Source organism: Atractosteus spatula, chromosome 5 (genome assembly GCF_055471065.1).
Source record: "Atractosteus spatula isolate fAtrSpa1 chromosome 5, fAtrSpa1.hap1, whole genome shotgun sequence".
NCBI classification, from domain to species: Eukaryota; Metazoa; Chordata; class Actinopteri; order Semionotiformes; family Lepisosteidae; genus Atractosteus; species Atractosteus spatula.
Window position 1 is genome coordinate 18,969,682 of NC_142710.1, and position 12,755 is coordinate 18,982,436.

At 37.2% G+C, this 12,755-nt stretch overlaps 2 protein-coding genes across 2 annotated transcripts; one reads left to right on the forward strand and one right to left on the reverse strand.

Moving 5' to 3' along the window:
* Positions 1-1,173: 1,173 nt before the first annotated feature.
* Positions 1,174-6,082, forward strand: LOC148834684 (ankyrin repeat domain-containing protein 1-like). Its single transcript, XM_088917607.1, has 9 exons — positions 1,174-1,397; positions 2,440-2,619; positions 2,747-2,872; positions 3,460-3,567; positions 3,795-3,893; positions 4,044-4,142; positions 4,310-4,408; positions 4,519-4,617; positions 5,274-6,082. The coding sequence occupies exons 1-9, from the start codon at positions 1,371-1,373 to the stop codon at positions 5,364-5,366; spliced, it is 930 nt and encodes a 309-aa protein (XP_088773733.1). The 5' UTR covers positions 1,174-1,370; the 3' UTR covers positions 5,367-6,082.
* Positions 6,072-12,709, reverse strand: rpp30 (ribonuclease P/MRP 30 subunit). The gene is made up of 11 exons (XM_088917608.1): positions 12,582-12,709; positions 12,188-12,243; positions 12,041-12,097; positions 11,499-11,564; positions 11,339-11,407; positions 10,851-10,940; positions 10,376-10,492; positions 10,209-10,238; positions 8,459-8,496; positions 6,827-6,906; positions 6,072-6,624 (listed from the first exon to the last, which is right to left on the reverse strand). Exons 1-11 carry the CDS (start codon positions 12,661-12,663, stop codon positions 6,509-6,511), a joined length of 801 nt encoding a protein of 266 aa, XP_088773734.1. The 5' UTR covers positions 12,664-12,709; the 3' UTR covers positions 6,072-6,508.
* Positions 12,710-12,755: the final 46 nt, after the last annotated feature.

Genomic DNA, 12,755 nt, shown 5'->3' on the forward strand with positions numbered 1-12,755 from the left:
TTCCCTAAAGCAGCACCCCCTGAGAGCTAGTGTGTGTTTTTGAGAGAAACACCCAACCTGGTTTAGATAGAGAGGTCTGGGAGTGCTTTAATCTGCTGTGATATAATATGGACAATAAAAATGCATTACATTTGTTTGTCCAATCTAGGATGTGTCCAAGGAAGGGACAGAAAATAAGGTGTATCCAGGAATTTAATTAAATGAATGAAAACATCTATTAAGAAAAATCTAGGGGAAAAAACAGCAGAAGAATGAACATCTGTGTGAATAGTCTTCAACAGAATGGTTGTACACTCACCACTCTTCAGACAATTGTTCTACAAAAAATTTGGTTTTGAATAGTCTGTATTATTGCTGAAAGGCTTTACATTAGACACTAAATTATGCAATGCAATACCCACTATACATTTGAGATTACCCCAGCATAAACTCTGTTGTGGTATTATTTTTCTGTTGAGTAAATTTAATTACTAGCAAATGGAATCATACATTAGAAAACTACCACTCATGTCATACTTTGTTATTGCCAGTAAGCCCGTATTTAGCTTGCTAAAGTAACTGAACAGAACTGTTCAGAAGGAGATCCTTAGCTTCTTTCCCATTTACCGTATCTCCAGTGCACTACAAGGCTACAAGGGTGTGTTAAATTTCAGATGGTGAATGTATAACTGCACATGTAACTCAATACAACATACGATTCCACAGAGGATCCATGAAAGTTAAATTGGTAATACATTTTTTCATCAGTACCAAAGGAATGAAAGTGAAGACAGAACCATTACAGGAAGCATAACAGATTAGCCAATGATGTCATTATGTGTTGGAAGGATATTAGCAAAACATCTTGTTGACTATTATAAATAGAGAACTGATGGGAGTCAATGACCACTGCTTCTTTATTAATAGTGCCATAACATTCCCTTGTCATGTACCTTTTCCAAGTTTATCCCTGAACAATCCAGAGCTCAGCTCCATGTGTTAGGGCTGATGGACAGCTGTTCTGGTAAGCATGAGAGGAGGAAAGGAGGCTCTGCATTGCTGGCCTGTTTAGTCACAAGTAATGGTAGCGTATCTCATGTTTCATCTTGATTCATGCTATTGGGACAGGAGCTTTGAGGATGCCTGTGATATCGGGGTTTTTTTAACAAGACCCTGTGACATCAGACCAAGCCTGATGTTATGCCAAGCATGACAGGACACCTTGATCAGTAAATGGGAGAGGCTGCTGCCCAGGTTGGAACATGATCTCATTCTTTAGCTGCACCAAACATATATAAGTCAAGCTTGTCTGCAGCACTGCAGTAGAGACTTGAAACTGATCGCTTTGGGATATTGGCACTAACCAAGGAGTACTACAGGCTGCTGACAACATGGGGATGCTAAGAGTTGAAGAGCTGGTAGGTGTGAGATTATTATCCTAAGATGCTCGAGACTCATGTTTGATATTCACACAAGGAGGACTACATGATGTTTTGGGAATGATTTGCCTGTCCATTTGTTTATAAGGTATCATTGTGTGGTTTAAGGTGTGGTCCATTTATGAATATTCTAAACAGTTTCATGTCTGTTTTTTATCAATTGGATAAATTAGAGTGTGTACTTAGTTTTGCTATAAATTAGCATTAATGAGTATCCAGCTAAAACTAGTGGCTTTAATCTGTTGAATAGAATGAGAGGGATTGTGATTCATTATTCCCTAAATAGATGGATAGATCTTTTTTGCTGGCCTGTCTGAATGCATGATTATGAGAGTACCCAAAGCATTGAATTAACGTAAGTGAAGACATTTATTATTATCTATGGGTGGATGACCTGGCCAAACATATTACTCTTAAAGTCCAGGAAATGATGACTAGGTACATGTCTCATTTTAAAGAAAATATTTAATTGATTTTCATTTTAGTGTATAACAGCCATATAAAACGAGAAGTACTTTCTAAACCAAGTTACCTTTTAAAGTCCAAATAATAAAAACCAAATAATTTAAAAAGCATGTCTTAAAACATGGTGGATATAACTAAATTATTGCAAACGCTTCTGGAAAATACATTATCGGTCTTCTGTGCTTTATTAACATGTATCAAAATAGAAATACAAGATGACCATGCTAACATATTTGCACATGATTCCAAACCATTCCCGCATTACAGCACTGCAAATGTATCACAGTACATTTAATTATGAACACTTTTCCCAGGATTCAGATTGACAGTAAATTTGTGTCTGTACTTTGTTCATTTTAAAGGAATACTATTGTATCTACTAACGCAGATTAACTTTTAAGCACTTTTAAGCACTTCACTTCACACACTTACGGTATGTCACTGATGTGTTTGGTGCACAACATGAGACACACAAGTTACCATGTGTACCTTCATTGCCTTACATTACATTCTAAAAGACAGCTCTTGTGAGATTAATTGTTGTTTCCTGCTTTAGGTCACTGGCAAAAAATGTGAGGGCAAAGAGACTGGAGAGGGCCTGACGGAGGAGTTCGCAGAGGGAGAATATGAGTCTGTTGTCACCAGAGAAAAACAAGATGATCTTAAATCACATGAAGGCCTGTCGTTGATACAGAATGACATTGTAAAAAAGGAGAAAAAACAGAAAGAAATTAAGGTAGGCATAATCCCTGAATATACCCACATATTTTCCACATAAAACCTTGCATTGTATGCAGTGCTAAATGCCTGCAGAAAATAAACCATTTGCCTTCCAATTAAAAAAATCTCACATTTTTTCACAGATATATAAAGCACATGAACTGAAGCTTGAAACTCTGGATGACCTTCAAAGCATTGTCAAGCTAAAGAAGAAAAAGAGAGTGAAGAGAGTGCCAGCTCTCAACAAGGAACCGGAGCCAGAAATCATAGTAAGAACAGTTCTTCTGCTTTAGACAACATTTCCTATCCAGAAGGAAATATTGGATGGTGATTGGGAGCCTTGTTTGTATAGCAAAACAAACAAAAGCAACTTATTATTCACAGAAAATATCAGTAAGCACATATAATCTTTAGATTAAGAAGAACTGAGATACCAAGTGCGACTATTAAACCTATTTTTTAAAATCCTTTTTAATTATATTTTTGCAAGCCGTTGCCAACTCTAAATTTCCAGTTATTACAACATTTTAGCAAAACCTGATCCGATAGGTCCCACTGTAAAAGAACTCAAGAACCCCCTGCAGAACAGCTGGGTTATTTTAGCCCAGTTAATAAAGAGGATAACGTTTATCTGGCTCTTGAATCTGAGTGTTGGATTCAAACACTAGTTTCGGTGTGTAGCACTTTTCTTGCTTTAGTGACAAATCCATTGCCAATGAGTTTCCATGAATACCCCTTCCTTCATTATGTGGTATGTATTGTAGGTGTCCCTGTTATAGCATAGCAAATCCAAAGCATGTATAACTACATGACATTTTAATTGACTCTTTAAAATGTGGTTGTTTTTTTTTTTCAGCCAGACACAGTGGATGTAGCAACTTTCTTGAAAGCAGCTCTGGAGAACAAATTACCAGTGATTGACAAATATCTTGCCGATGGTGGTGACCCCAATGTCTATGACAAGGTTAGTCCTCACGTTGAAATAAAAAAAAAATACAGACATGACATACATAAGGTTAGCATTGCATTCTGTAGGAATTAGTAAGTAAACACATCTTTGGCATTGCCTAGTGCTCTGTGACTCTGGAATAAGTTTCCTCCTAGGTTTTAGAACTCTTATCAAATGGCTTTCTGATAATGTATGGAGATCTTGGAGTTAAACATGTGTCCTACATTTTGCTTCCTCCTCAGTTTGAAAGAACGGCATTGCACAGAGCATGCTCAGAAGGCCATGTGGAAGTTGTGAACAGACTATTAGATGCTGGAGCTCTGATTGAGAAAAAGGATAAGGTATGTTAATGGACTATTTTTTTCAGGCCCTTTAAAAAGGGATATGAATTTAATGTTAATCTTGTCAGTGTTGTTTTCAGTCTGTTTGTTTATATGCACTTCACTGTAGTTATAGAAGGAGAACAAAAATCATGTTGTATTTCAAAACAGCTGGAATCCACTGCTGTCCACTGGGTATGCCGAGGAGGGTGTTTGCCAGCTTTGGAAATACTGCTGAACAAAAATGGGAATCTCAATGCCAGAGACAAGGTACAGCGATCCCTCGATACTTAGCTTACTGAAGTCAAAAATACATTTTTGTTGTGGCACAGTACCTTCAGCAAGTGGCATAAATGACTTCAAAATCCTGTTATTTTCAAAGAAGTACACTTTAGTTCCGATATATTTATCAATTGTGTGTCTTCTTTACCGTTTAGCTGCGTAGTACTCCTTTGCATGTTGCAGTCAGAACTGGACATTATGAGTGCGCTGAACACCTCATTGCATGTGGAGCAGACATCAACGCCCGAGATTTAGTAAGTACCATCAAAATATACTAAATACAGTATTTGTTCATATGCCTGAAAGCTACCTTTTTATTCCTTGTGAGAACCACAATAAAAATATTTGGTTTCTCTCTCTGCAGGAAGGAGATACGCCAATGCACGATGCTGTGAGATTAAACAGATACAGATTAATCAGGCTACTGCTTATCTATGGAGCCAACCTGAATGTAAAGAACTGCGTAAGTAAAACCTTCTCTTTTCTAGATTTGATTCAGAAAGTTCCTCTACCACAGCGTCTCAGCTATATTTTGCATGCATGGACCTTTTTAAGGGTTCACACTGTAAAATACGGCTTTGGCTAGCCGTCTCAAGAGGTTGTGGCACACACATTAGATTTGTCTCCTTGCAAGATCCTTTTCATTAAAACAAAGACTGGGAAGGGCAATGTATGCCATTCGCCTCTCTTTCAATATACGGCTTTCATCCTAGGAAACCACTCTTCACAAGAACCTAGGATACAATTCCATAACCATCAAAACATGAACAGAAACCTACCATTAGAGATTGAAAAATGAATCTACTTTTAACATTATATTTCTTTTTGTTGAACCTCATGTTTAAATGCAGTTTTATCACATCAATCTAAAATCATAACTCAGCTTTCAATCAACACTGTAAGGGTATAGTGTACTTATAGCGTACTGTGTAGGGTTTTTGTGGCATATAAATTTAAAAACCTAAGTGTCATCTACACCAGTTTTACTGCTGACTTGAACTGAGTGCCTGAATTGCAAGAATAGTGGGCCATCTAGTGGCATCATGAGCAACTTTTCTCAGAAAGCACAGGATGAAATGGCCAGATCATGAAATTTACGTATTGTTTGCAATTCCTTAGGAAGGGAAAACCCCCCTGGAGAGCGTACTTCAGTGGCAGAGTGGAACAAAACACATCTTGAACAGCCATACAGAAGACTCATTAGTTGTATAAAGCAATACATGGCAGTGAACATCAGATCTTCTACCTACAAAGACTCTGTTGTGTTGCAACTTGGTTAACACTAAAAGCATTAGGAGCACCTTCAAAAACCAAACAATTTACATGTGAGACTTGCTTCCACATTTATCGACTGACAGGCCATCTTTAAGATTCATAAAGACTAACATTGTGGCCGATTTGTTTCTTCAAAATCACAAGTACCTGCTGATAAATGAAAGTTCTGGATCGTGTCTATATAAATTCAAGGAAAGGCAATGCCGTAATGAAAGGGCTTTCATGTAAGAACCTTCCAAGGAGAAAATAAGATGGATAATGTGATTGTGATAATCTCTCCTCTGCTAAAGCTTTCTTTAAAAAGAATACTCTTTTACACCAAAGTGAAACTCCAAAACTGGCTACTTATTTTTACAGTGATTAGTTATATTTAAATAGATCCTAATAGAATCATTATGAACCCTGAAATGTCTCATTCACATTAAAATCATTGTTGAAAACAAGGGAGAGAGACAGTCAAAGTGAAAATGAATGTAGAAGCTGGAAGAGAGGACGTTGGAGAAGAGAAGACTTTAACGGGCTTTGCAATGACAAGGCCTTTGGAAAGTAATGCACTTACTGTACCCAATGTATTTTTATACTACTTCATGTAAAGTTTATATGTAAATTTTGCTTATTTATTGTGATGACAATAAACAGCACTGCAGTTTTAATATGTATCTGTATTTTATTTTTCTATATAAAAGCACATTCAAATGTTTTTCAAAAATGTGCAGCTGACAAGCATTTTACACCATCTAAGGTATTAAACAATGAAAACTTAAGTTTGGTGGTGTCTCAGTCCATTGAGAATTCAGATTATCATACTAAAACATTTTGCAGCTTGCATAAAAAAAAACAGACTGCAAAATAATGAAACCCATTCTTTACAAAAAAACATCTCAACACCTGATGGACATCTGATGAACCATAGTACTGGATTACAAACATTTGTCCATTTTTGTAAATTACAAGTCATTTGCCCATATCACTCAGTGGCGTTTGTCACTACAAACACTGTACACGTCATAATTCAGACAAGCACAAGAGGCTGGTGACGTGATCATCCAGAACGGGTTTTATCCTCACTCTGAATCCAACTAAACATGTTTTGTTTTGGCCCTCTTTGACGCTGGAGCCTCTTGCTCTTGGTCCTCCTCCACTGTCTGAGTTTTCTTTATGGTGTGGATTATACCAAGTGCCGTCTTCCTGGTTTCTGAAAATGAAAGATGACAAATATTGGTTTTTTTTGGCCAAATACTGCTAAATTCTTTATCACAATTTTTTTTTGTATCAATACTGTCCTTCTGTTTTTCAGCAGCCTCTTCTAAAAATTAGGCCATTACTGGTAGAAAACCCCCCAGACACTAAGGGTCTTCTTACACATTCAGCACCCCCCAAATGCCAGCAGGTTTTACCTGCATGCAGAAGCGCAGCTCTGCAGTTGGTAGAGACTGCGGCCTTGGCGTCCCCTTCAGACAGGCCAAACACCAACCCCCTGGGAACTTCATTAAGGATCCATAGAAACAGTGCAACACACTACTGACATCCGTTGAAAAGAACAAGTGTGAGGGTATAAAAACACTGTAAAAGTAAATCAGCCTGATTCGGGTTCAGAAACCAGACCGATTCAGACCTACTGTTAATGGAAAAGTAGATTGGTCCCATTGTAGACCGTAGGCCGACACAGATCCCTGCTGCATCCTGATACTACCATTGGACCACAGGTTGCTGAAAGACTGTGATTTCAGAGAACAAATGGGCTACTGCAAATTGTTCAGTGAAATATTGACTATTAACCAATACACCACTGTTAGGGCTAGAAATTATAATCATGTAGTCATATCCATAGTGTAATACCTGCCTCCATCAGATAACTGAAGAGGTTACCTACTCTTTAAGCATATTTTGACAACAGTCTGAGTGTACAAATTTAGGCTCACACATATGAAACCTTCACTTTAATGATGTCTCTCTAAACTGCGACATATATCAGTACAATCAACAAAAATTGTACTTCATTGTAGGTCTCTTTTTTAAGCACTTAGGGTACACTTTGGCTATATACAACACACTAACATACACAGACTCTGTGTCTTCTTTTAGATTTCAACTTCTTTTAAATTTAGAAATGTTATCTGCTCTATAGTTCTCAACATGGTGCCAAAGAATGCATTTCCTGTCCAATTCGGTGGAATACCAGTTAATTTACAGAACTGAACATCATTCAGCTGGACTGCTGCAAGGATCTCTATAAAGAGAGGCATTATAAATATCAAATGATCAAATGGTAATTACATGTAAGATCTATCCCCAGGCTATTAAAGGATGTTCTGTCACTGGTTATTTCAGATACACAATATGTTATGTGTTTACACCTTGCTTTATTGCATCCTTGTCACAATTTTAAATATAAAACGAAATAAGTCAACCTCATGGATGCTTTCAGAATTAACAGAGAAACTACAGGGCAGCATGCTTACAACTGAGAACAACAGGCAACTTCTTCTTACATGGAAGGGGTTGTGGGAGTGGGAAACATGTTGTTGAAGCCCATCTCATGCTTCTTTCAAGAAACATTTGTATGAGATCGTTGGATCAATTAATTACTAGCAACCTAATCGGATAGATGGGCTGTACTGCCCCCTCCCCGTTTGTAAATTTTATGTTCTTTTAATGTTTTGGCAAAATCTTAAGAAAATGTATGATTCACACTTTGAACTCCTTTATGATTTGACTTCAGCATTTTGCCACTGCAGAAGTCTTACACCTGACCTCTTTGGAGACACATTTGAACACCCTGACTAGTGCACTCCTGTGTCGAACACCTGCCCAAGTCACAGAAATCAAAATGGAATTTATATCATAGTGTATATAGAGTTTTTTTAATTGTTTCCAATATATATCTGTTGGACAACACCTCATTACCTTTGGATGTGCCTCTTTTTTTCTCATTTTGAAGATCACATTAAGCTCACAAATTAGCTTACAGACAAATTTCAAATGTTAGCACAAGTAATTGATACCACAAATATTTAACACAAGGATACAGGTTAGAAATGTCATAAGGTCCTCTCAAGTCCAAAGGCTGTGAAAAAAAGATAATATATGTTAAATGGTAAAAATGAAAAGGCACGAGAGAAACAGTCTTACAAAACTCATTTAAAGGAATGCTAGACACAGCAAACAGCAACACAGTCCTACAGCCTCAAAAGATGAGTCTTTTTGTACTCTTGGCCCTGTTGCTCCTCCAGGGCTGGATAACAAAGGTACACCTTCTTATCTCTCTCTAGGCTCCTGTTGGTCAGCTGTCTGGGTCTAGAAGAGGAGCTTTACTACCACCAACCATTAGAAGTATACCATCTCTCACTAGCTTCTGCTTCTAAACTAGCCTGTCAGCATCTATTGTGTACTTTACTGCTCATACCCCATTTCCTTCCTTGTCAAGTATTGCCCTGGTGCTGTAGTCCTTTTATTGCTTTGGTCCCTATATTGTGTAGGGGTTCACAACACTTACATTAGTTGATTCCATAGCCAAGCACCTTCAACACTCAAATTCTTTTGTGCGAGCTCTTTTCATCGATTTTAGCCCTGCTTTTAACACCATGCAAGTTCATACTCTCTTACAACGCCTGTGTGACTCGAATGGGAATGTTATACGCTGGATCAAAGATTTCCTTACAGATCGACCTCAGAGAGACCACTTGAATGGATGAACTGGTTTTAAATACGGGTGCCCCCCAGGGTCGTGTACTGTAACCTTTTTTGTTCTCAATATATACTAATGAGGTGAAGATTCAAAGTACACAGCCAGTCTGATTAAATATGCAGATGACATGGTTTTCGTGGGACCCTGTTTAAAGGACCAACCTCTGGGTGAGCAAACTTACTTTAAAAACATCAGTATCCTTGAAAACGGGTACCAATCCTGCACATTGGAAATAAATGTGGCAAAACTAAAGAGCTTCTTTTCAATGCTTAAACCAGTGGAGAGCAATCTTTGCAGACAATAGTTCTTGTCAGTCCGTAGAGGTTGTGGAGAGTTTTAAATATCTGGGAACGCACATTGATCTGAGGCTGAGCTACACTGAGAACATAGACTATATTTTTAAGAAAGCAAGATAGAGGGTGTTTTGAATCCAAAGACTCAGGAACTTTAGTGTTAGTCAAAATCTCCTAGAACTGGCATTATAAAAGCCTTGTCGAGAGCAGCCTGGCATTTAACATAACAGACTGGTATGGAAACCTGGGGCTGAAAAGCAAAACCAAACTGTCCAGAATTGTGAAAATGGCAGGAAAAATAACTGGTAAACAGCCGCCCCAGCTCAACAATTTACATCATAATGCAGTTCTCAGAACGGCAAGGAACATCACAGCTGATTCCACACACCCACTCCTTTCTCAGCTCATAATCCTCCCATCAGGGAGACGCTACAGGGTACCAAATTCACGTAAAATCACTTATAAGAAGCCCTTTGTCCCCTCTACTATAAAACTACTCAATGAAGGTATGTAAATGTATCCCCCCTCTACCTATTTATTTATTCAACTATTTATGTATTACATATTGTTGTTTGTGATTTCATGTGACTTTATGTGATTCTTATGTTTTGCTTGTGTGTTTGTACTTCTGTGGGAGAAGCCAAAGGCATATTTCCACAGCAGTGGACAATAAAGTATCTATCTATAAATGTCAATGTGTGACAGAATGTGCATTAACAGTATTTTATAACATTTGAGTTAAAAATGCCAGAAGTTCCTGAAATTGTAATAGGAAGAGAAATGAATTATAGAAAATACCTTTTCTGCTCCACTGGATATTATGACATTCTGCAACAAAAAAAGTAAAAAGTAAATCAATTAGCTTGTCACCACTTGTCTTTGTTAGGCATACATGCATATTTAAAAATTTGTGCTCACAAAGACACAGCATTTTGACATATTTCAATGCTCCTTGAAATAAATACCTTTCCTTTGCAGGTCTGCATCAGGCTGAGTGCATTTGAGATTGTATATCTTCTCATGGTAGAGTCTTTAATAGCGGGGGTGTAAGTGATCTCAAAGAACACTCCTCTGTCTATTGCCTGGAAAGCAAAAACATATTTTAAGCAAACGTAAGGCTGCAATTTGCATGTGCTATATTGACAAATAACCTAGTCCAGAATCAATTTAATTAATTACTGAAATATTTAAAAATGTTTTAGTAATAAAAAAACTTGAAATGTTGTCATTTTTCCCCATCTTGCCTTTTCCAACTAGTATTTCCAATTGACTCCTAGCCAAGTTATCTTTTATCCAATATACAGTATCAATTTATTAAAGATAGAGATAATCCAAAGTTGGAATGTTTTTAATTCATCAGGAATGTTCAAGCACACACGGATTTGAAAACAAGAACTCTGCAATTATCTAAATTGACAAGGTACAGCATAATGTACTTACACCATTTACGGGAGGTCTTTTGAAAAAGAAAGGCTGCTTTTCCGTGACAGTGATACAGATTATGTCAACATCAAATGTCATGCAGGCTGCCTGTTAACACACGAATATCATGAGTAGGTACATTTCTGACAATGGTTGTCAGGCTACCAAAATCCAAAAGATGCAAAGAGGGATGTTATTATATCTGTCAACATCTGTAGTATCCTAAAAACGATATCCACAAGATATCAGCAAAAAATAATTTTAAATAAAACAAAGTGGCAAACTGCTGCAGTAAATACAATACTTTTAACTGTGGACATTCCAGACTGACACTCTAATCAAGAACATGTTTACAATTGACTTTAGAAAATGGATACCTATCTATTTTAATATTATTAGTAAAACATTGTGTTAAGAATAATTGGAAAGCAGTACTACTTTTTTAGGATTCTTCTCCTTTTCTTTTTGTGATTTAGAAGCAACAAATGAGCTAAATCCCTACATACATGAAACAGCTTCTCTGTTTTAGGGACCACAGCCACAAGGTCATAATACTTCAAATCTGCAGAAGGCCTCTAGGAAAGGAAGAAAAAAAAATAAGATCACATAATATTATAAATGCACTGTCATTTATAACACATTCCACAGCAAAAATGTTGTACTTACAAAGTGAGATGCATCGGAAACTCCGAGTGTTAACCTGTTCAACACCTTAATTGGCCTGGATTTCCCCTAGGAAGAAAAGAAGCATACATTTAGTTTATAAACTCTTCAGTCTGTCTTGGAGAGAAATTATGAGTGCGAATGTGCTGCGCTACTATTTTAACGAAGGAGCAGCATTTATATATTTGAAATTGGCAAAATACCAATGACTAAAACTGGAAAGATGAAGAACACTGGCTTGAGAACTCTATTCAGTGAAGTTTATAGGCTCTTTAGCTGTTACCCCACAGGTTTCCCAGGCCATCAGATGTAGTCAGGTCAATGTTAAGTGTCAATTGTGCTCCAGATTCTGAACCAAACCCATCATCCAGCTCAGCCTTGTCAGGCTCAAAAGCTCCACAAAGTAAAACACAAAGTGGTACTACAAAAGACCTGATTTTACTGACATCATATTTAGCAATCTCAGTTCAAGTACACAAAATGACAGCACGCTTATGCCAGTTTAATAAATGCAGAAAAGCACCACAACAACATCGTTACAGTACCTGTACAACAGGGAGTTGTCTGAACAGTTCATCAACAGAAGCAGGCTTCCTTATTTCCTGCAAATCAAACATGATTTCAGCAATGGTATACATTTAGCAAATATTTTGATGCTGTATGATTAACATACAATGTACCCCGATTGTTACCTGTTTCTTTGGTTGTAAATCAATCAGATGATTTATTGCCACCGTGGAATAACCAACTGAAAAGACAGAAACAAAAAAAAAAGATGGGAAAGGATTTGAGCGTAATTTTAAATTCGGATAATAAATAGCAAGAAGTGTCCGAGCTTTAATATAGTGGCTGTTAAAATTAGCACTTTTTAGGAGAGAAAATTAGAATAAGCGAATAGCTCACTGTAAATAAGCTGCATAAATACAAAGCGAAGTACAGTTGTAATTTTTACTTAAGTAAAAAAGCCTCACTTTGATCACGTATGCATCCAGCTGTCTGTATCTGTAAATCAAAAATGTGCTCTCACCATGTACTTTTTGGGAGTTACTCGTTATCTATACCCTTTTCTTTGAAAACAATACTTACGATGTGCTGCAGTTTCTATAATATCCCGAAGCTGTTTTTTATCATCAATGTAGTTTATGTTTAAATCTGCAAAAACAGCCATGTTGGTTCCACGTGAGACACACAGAGCTCATGTCAGGGGTTAAAGTAATTGTCCGCACCGGTGCTGCATGGGAAATGTAGTAAAGGCTAAGT

Coding starts and splice junctions, on each gene's coding strand:
- rpp30 (XM_088917608.1), bottom strand. CDS start 12,663: ATGGCTGTTTTTGCAGATTTAAACATAAACTACATTGATGATAAAAAA. Junction 10,239..10,375: donor TGCAGACCTGCAAAGGAAAG/GTATTTATTTCA, acceptor TTTTTGTTGCAG/AATGTCATAATATCCAGTGG. Junction 8,497..10,208: donor TATCCAGTGGAGCAGAAAAG/GTATTTTCTATA, acceptor TTTTTTTCACAG/CCTTTGGACTTGAGAGGACC.
- LOC148834684 (XM_088917607.1), top strand. CDS start 1,371: ATGGGGATGCTAAGAGTTGAAGAGCTG. Junction 2,620..2,746: donor AAAAACAGAAAGAAATTAAG/GTAGGCATAATC, acceptor ATTTTTTCACAG/ATATATAAAGCACATGAACT. Junction 4,618..5,273: donor ACCTGAATGTAAAGAACTGC/GTAAGTAAAACC, acceptor GCAATTCCTTAG/GAAGGGAAAACCCCCCTGGA.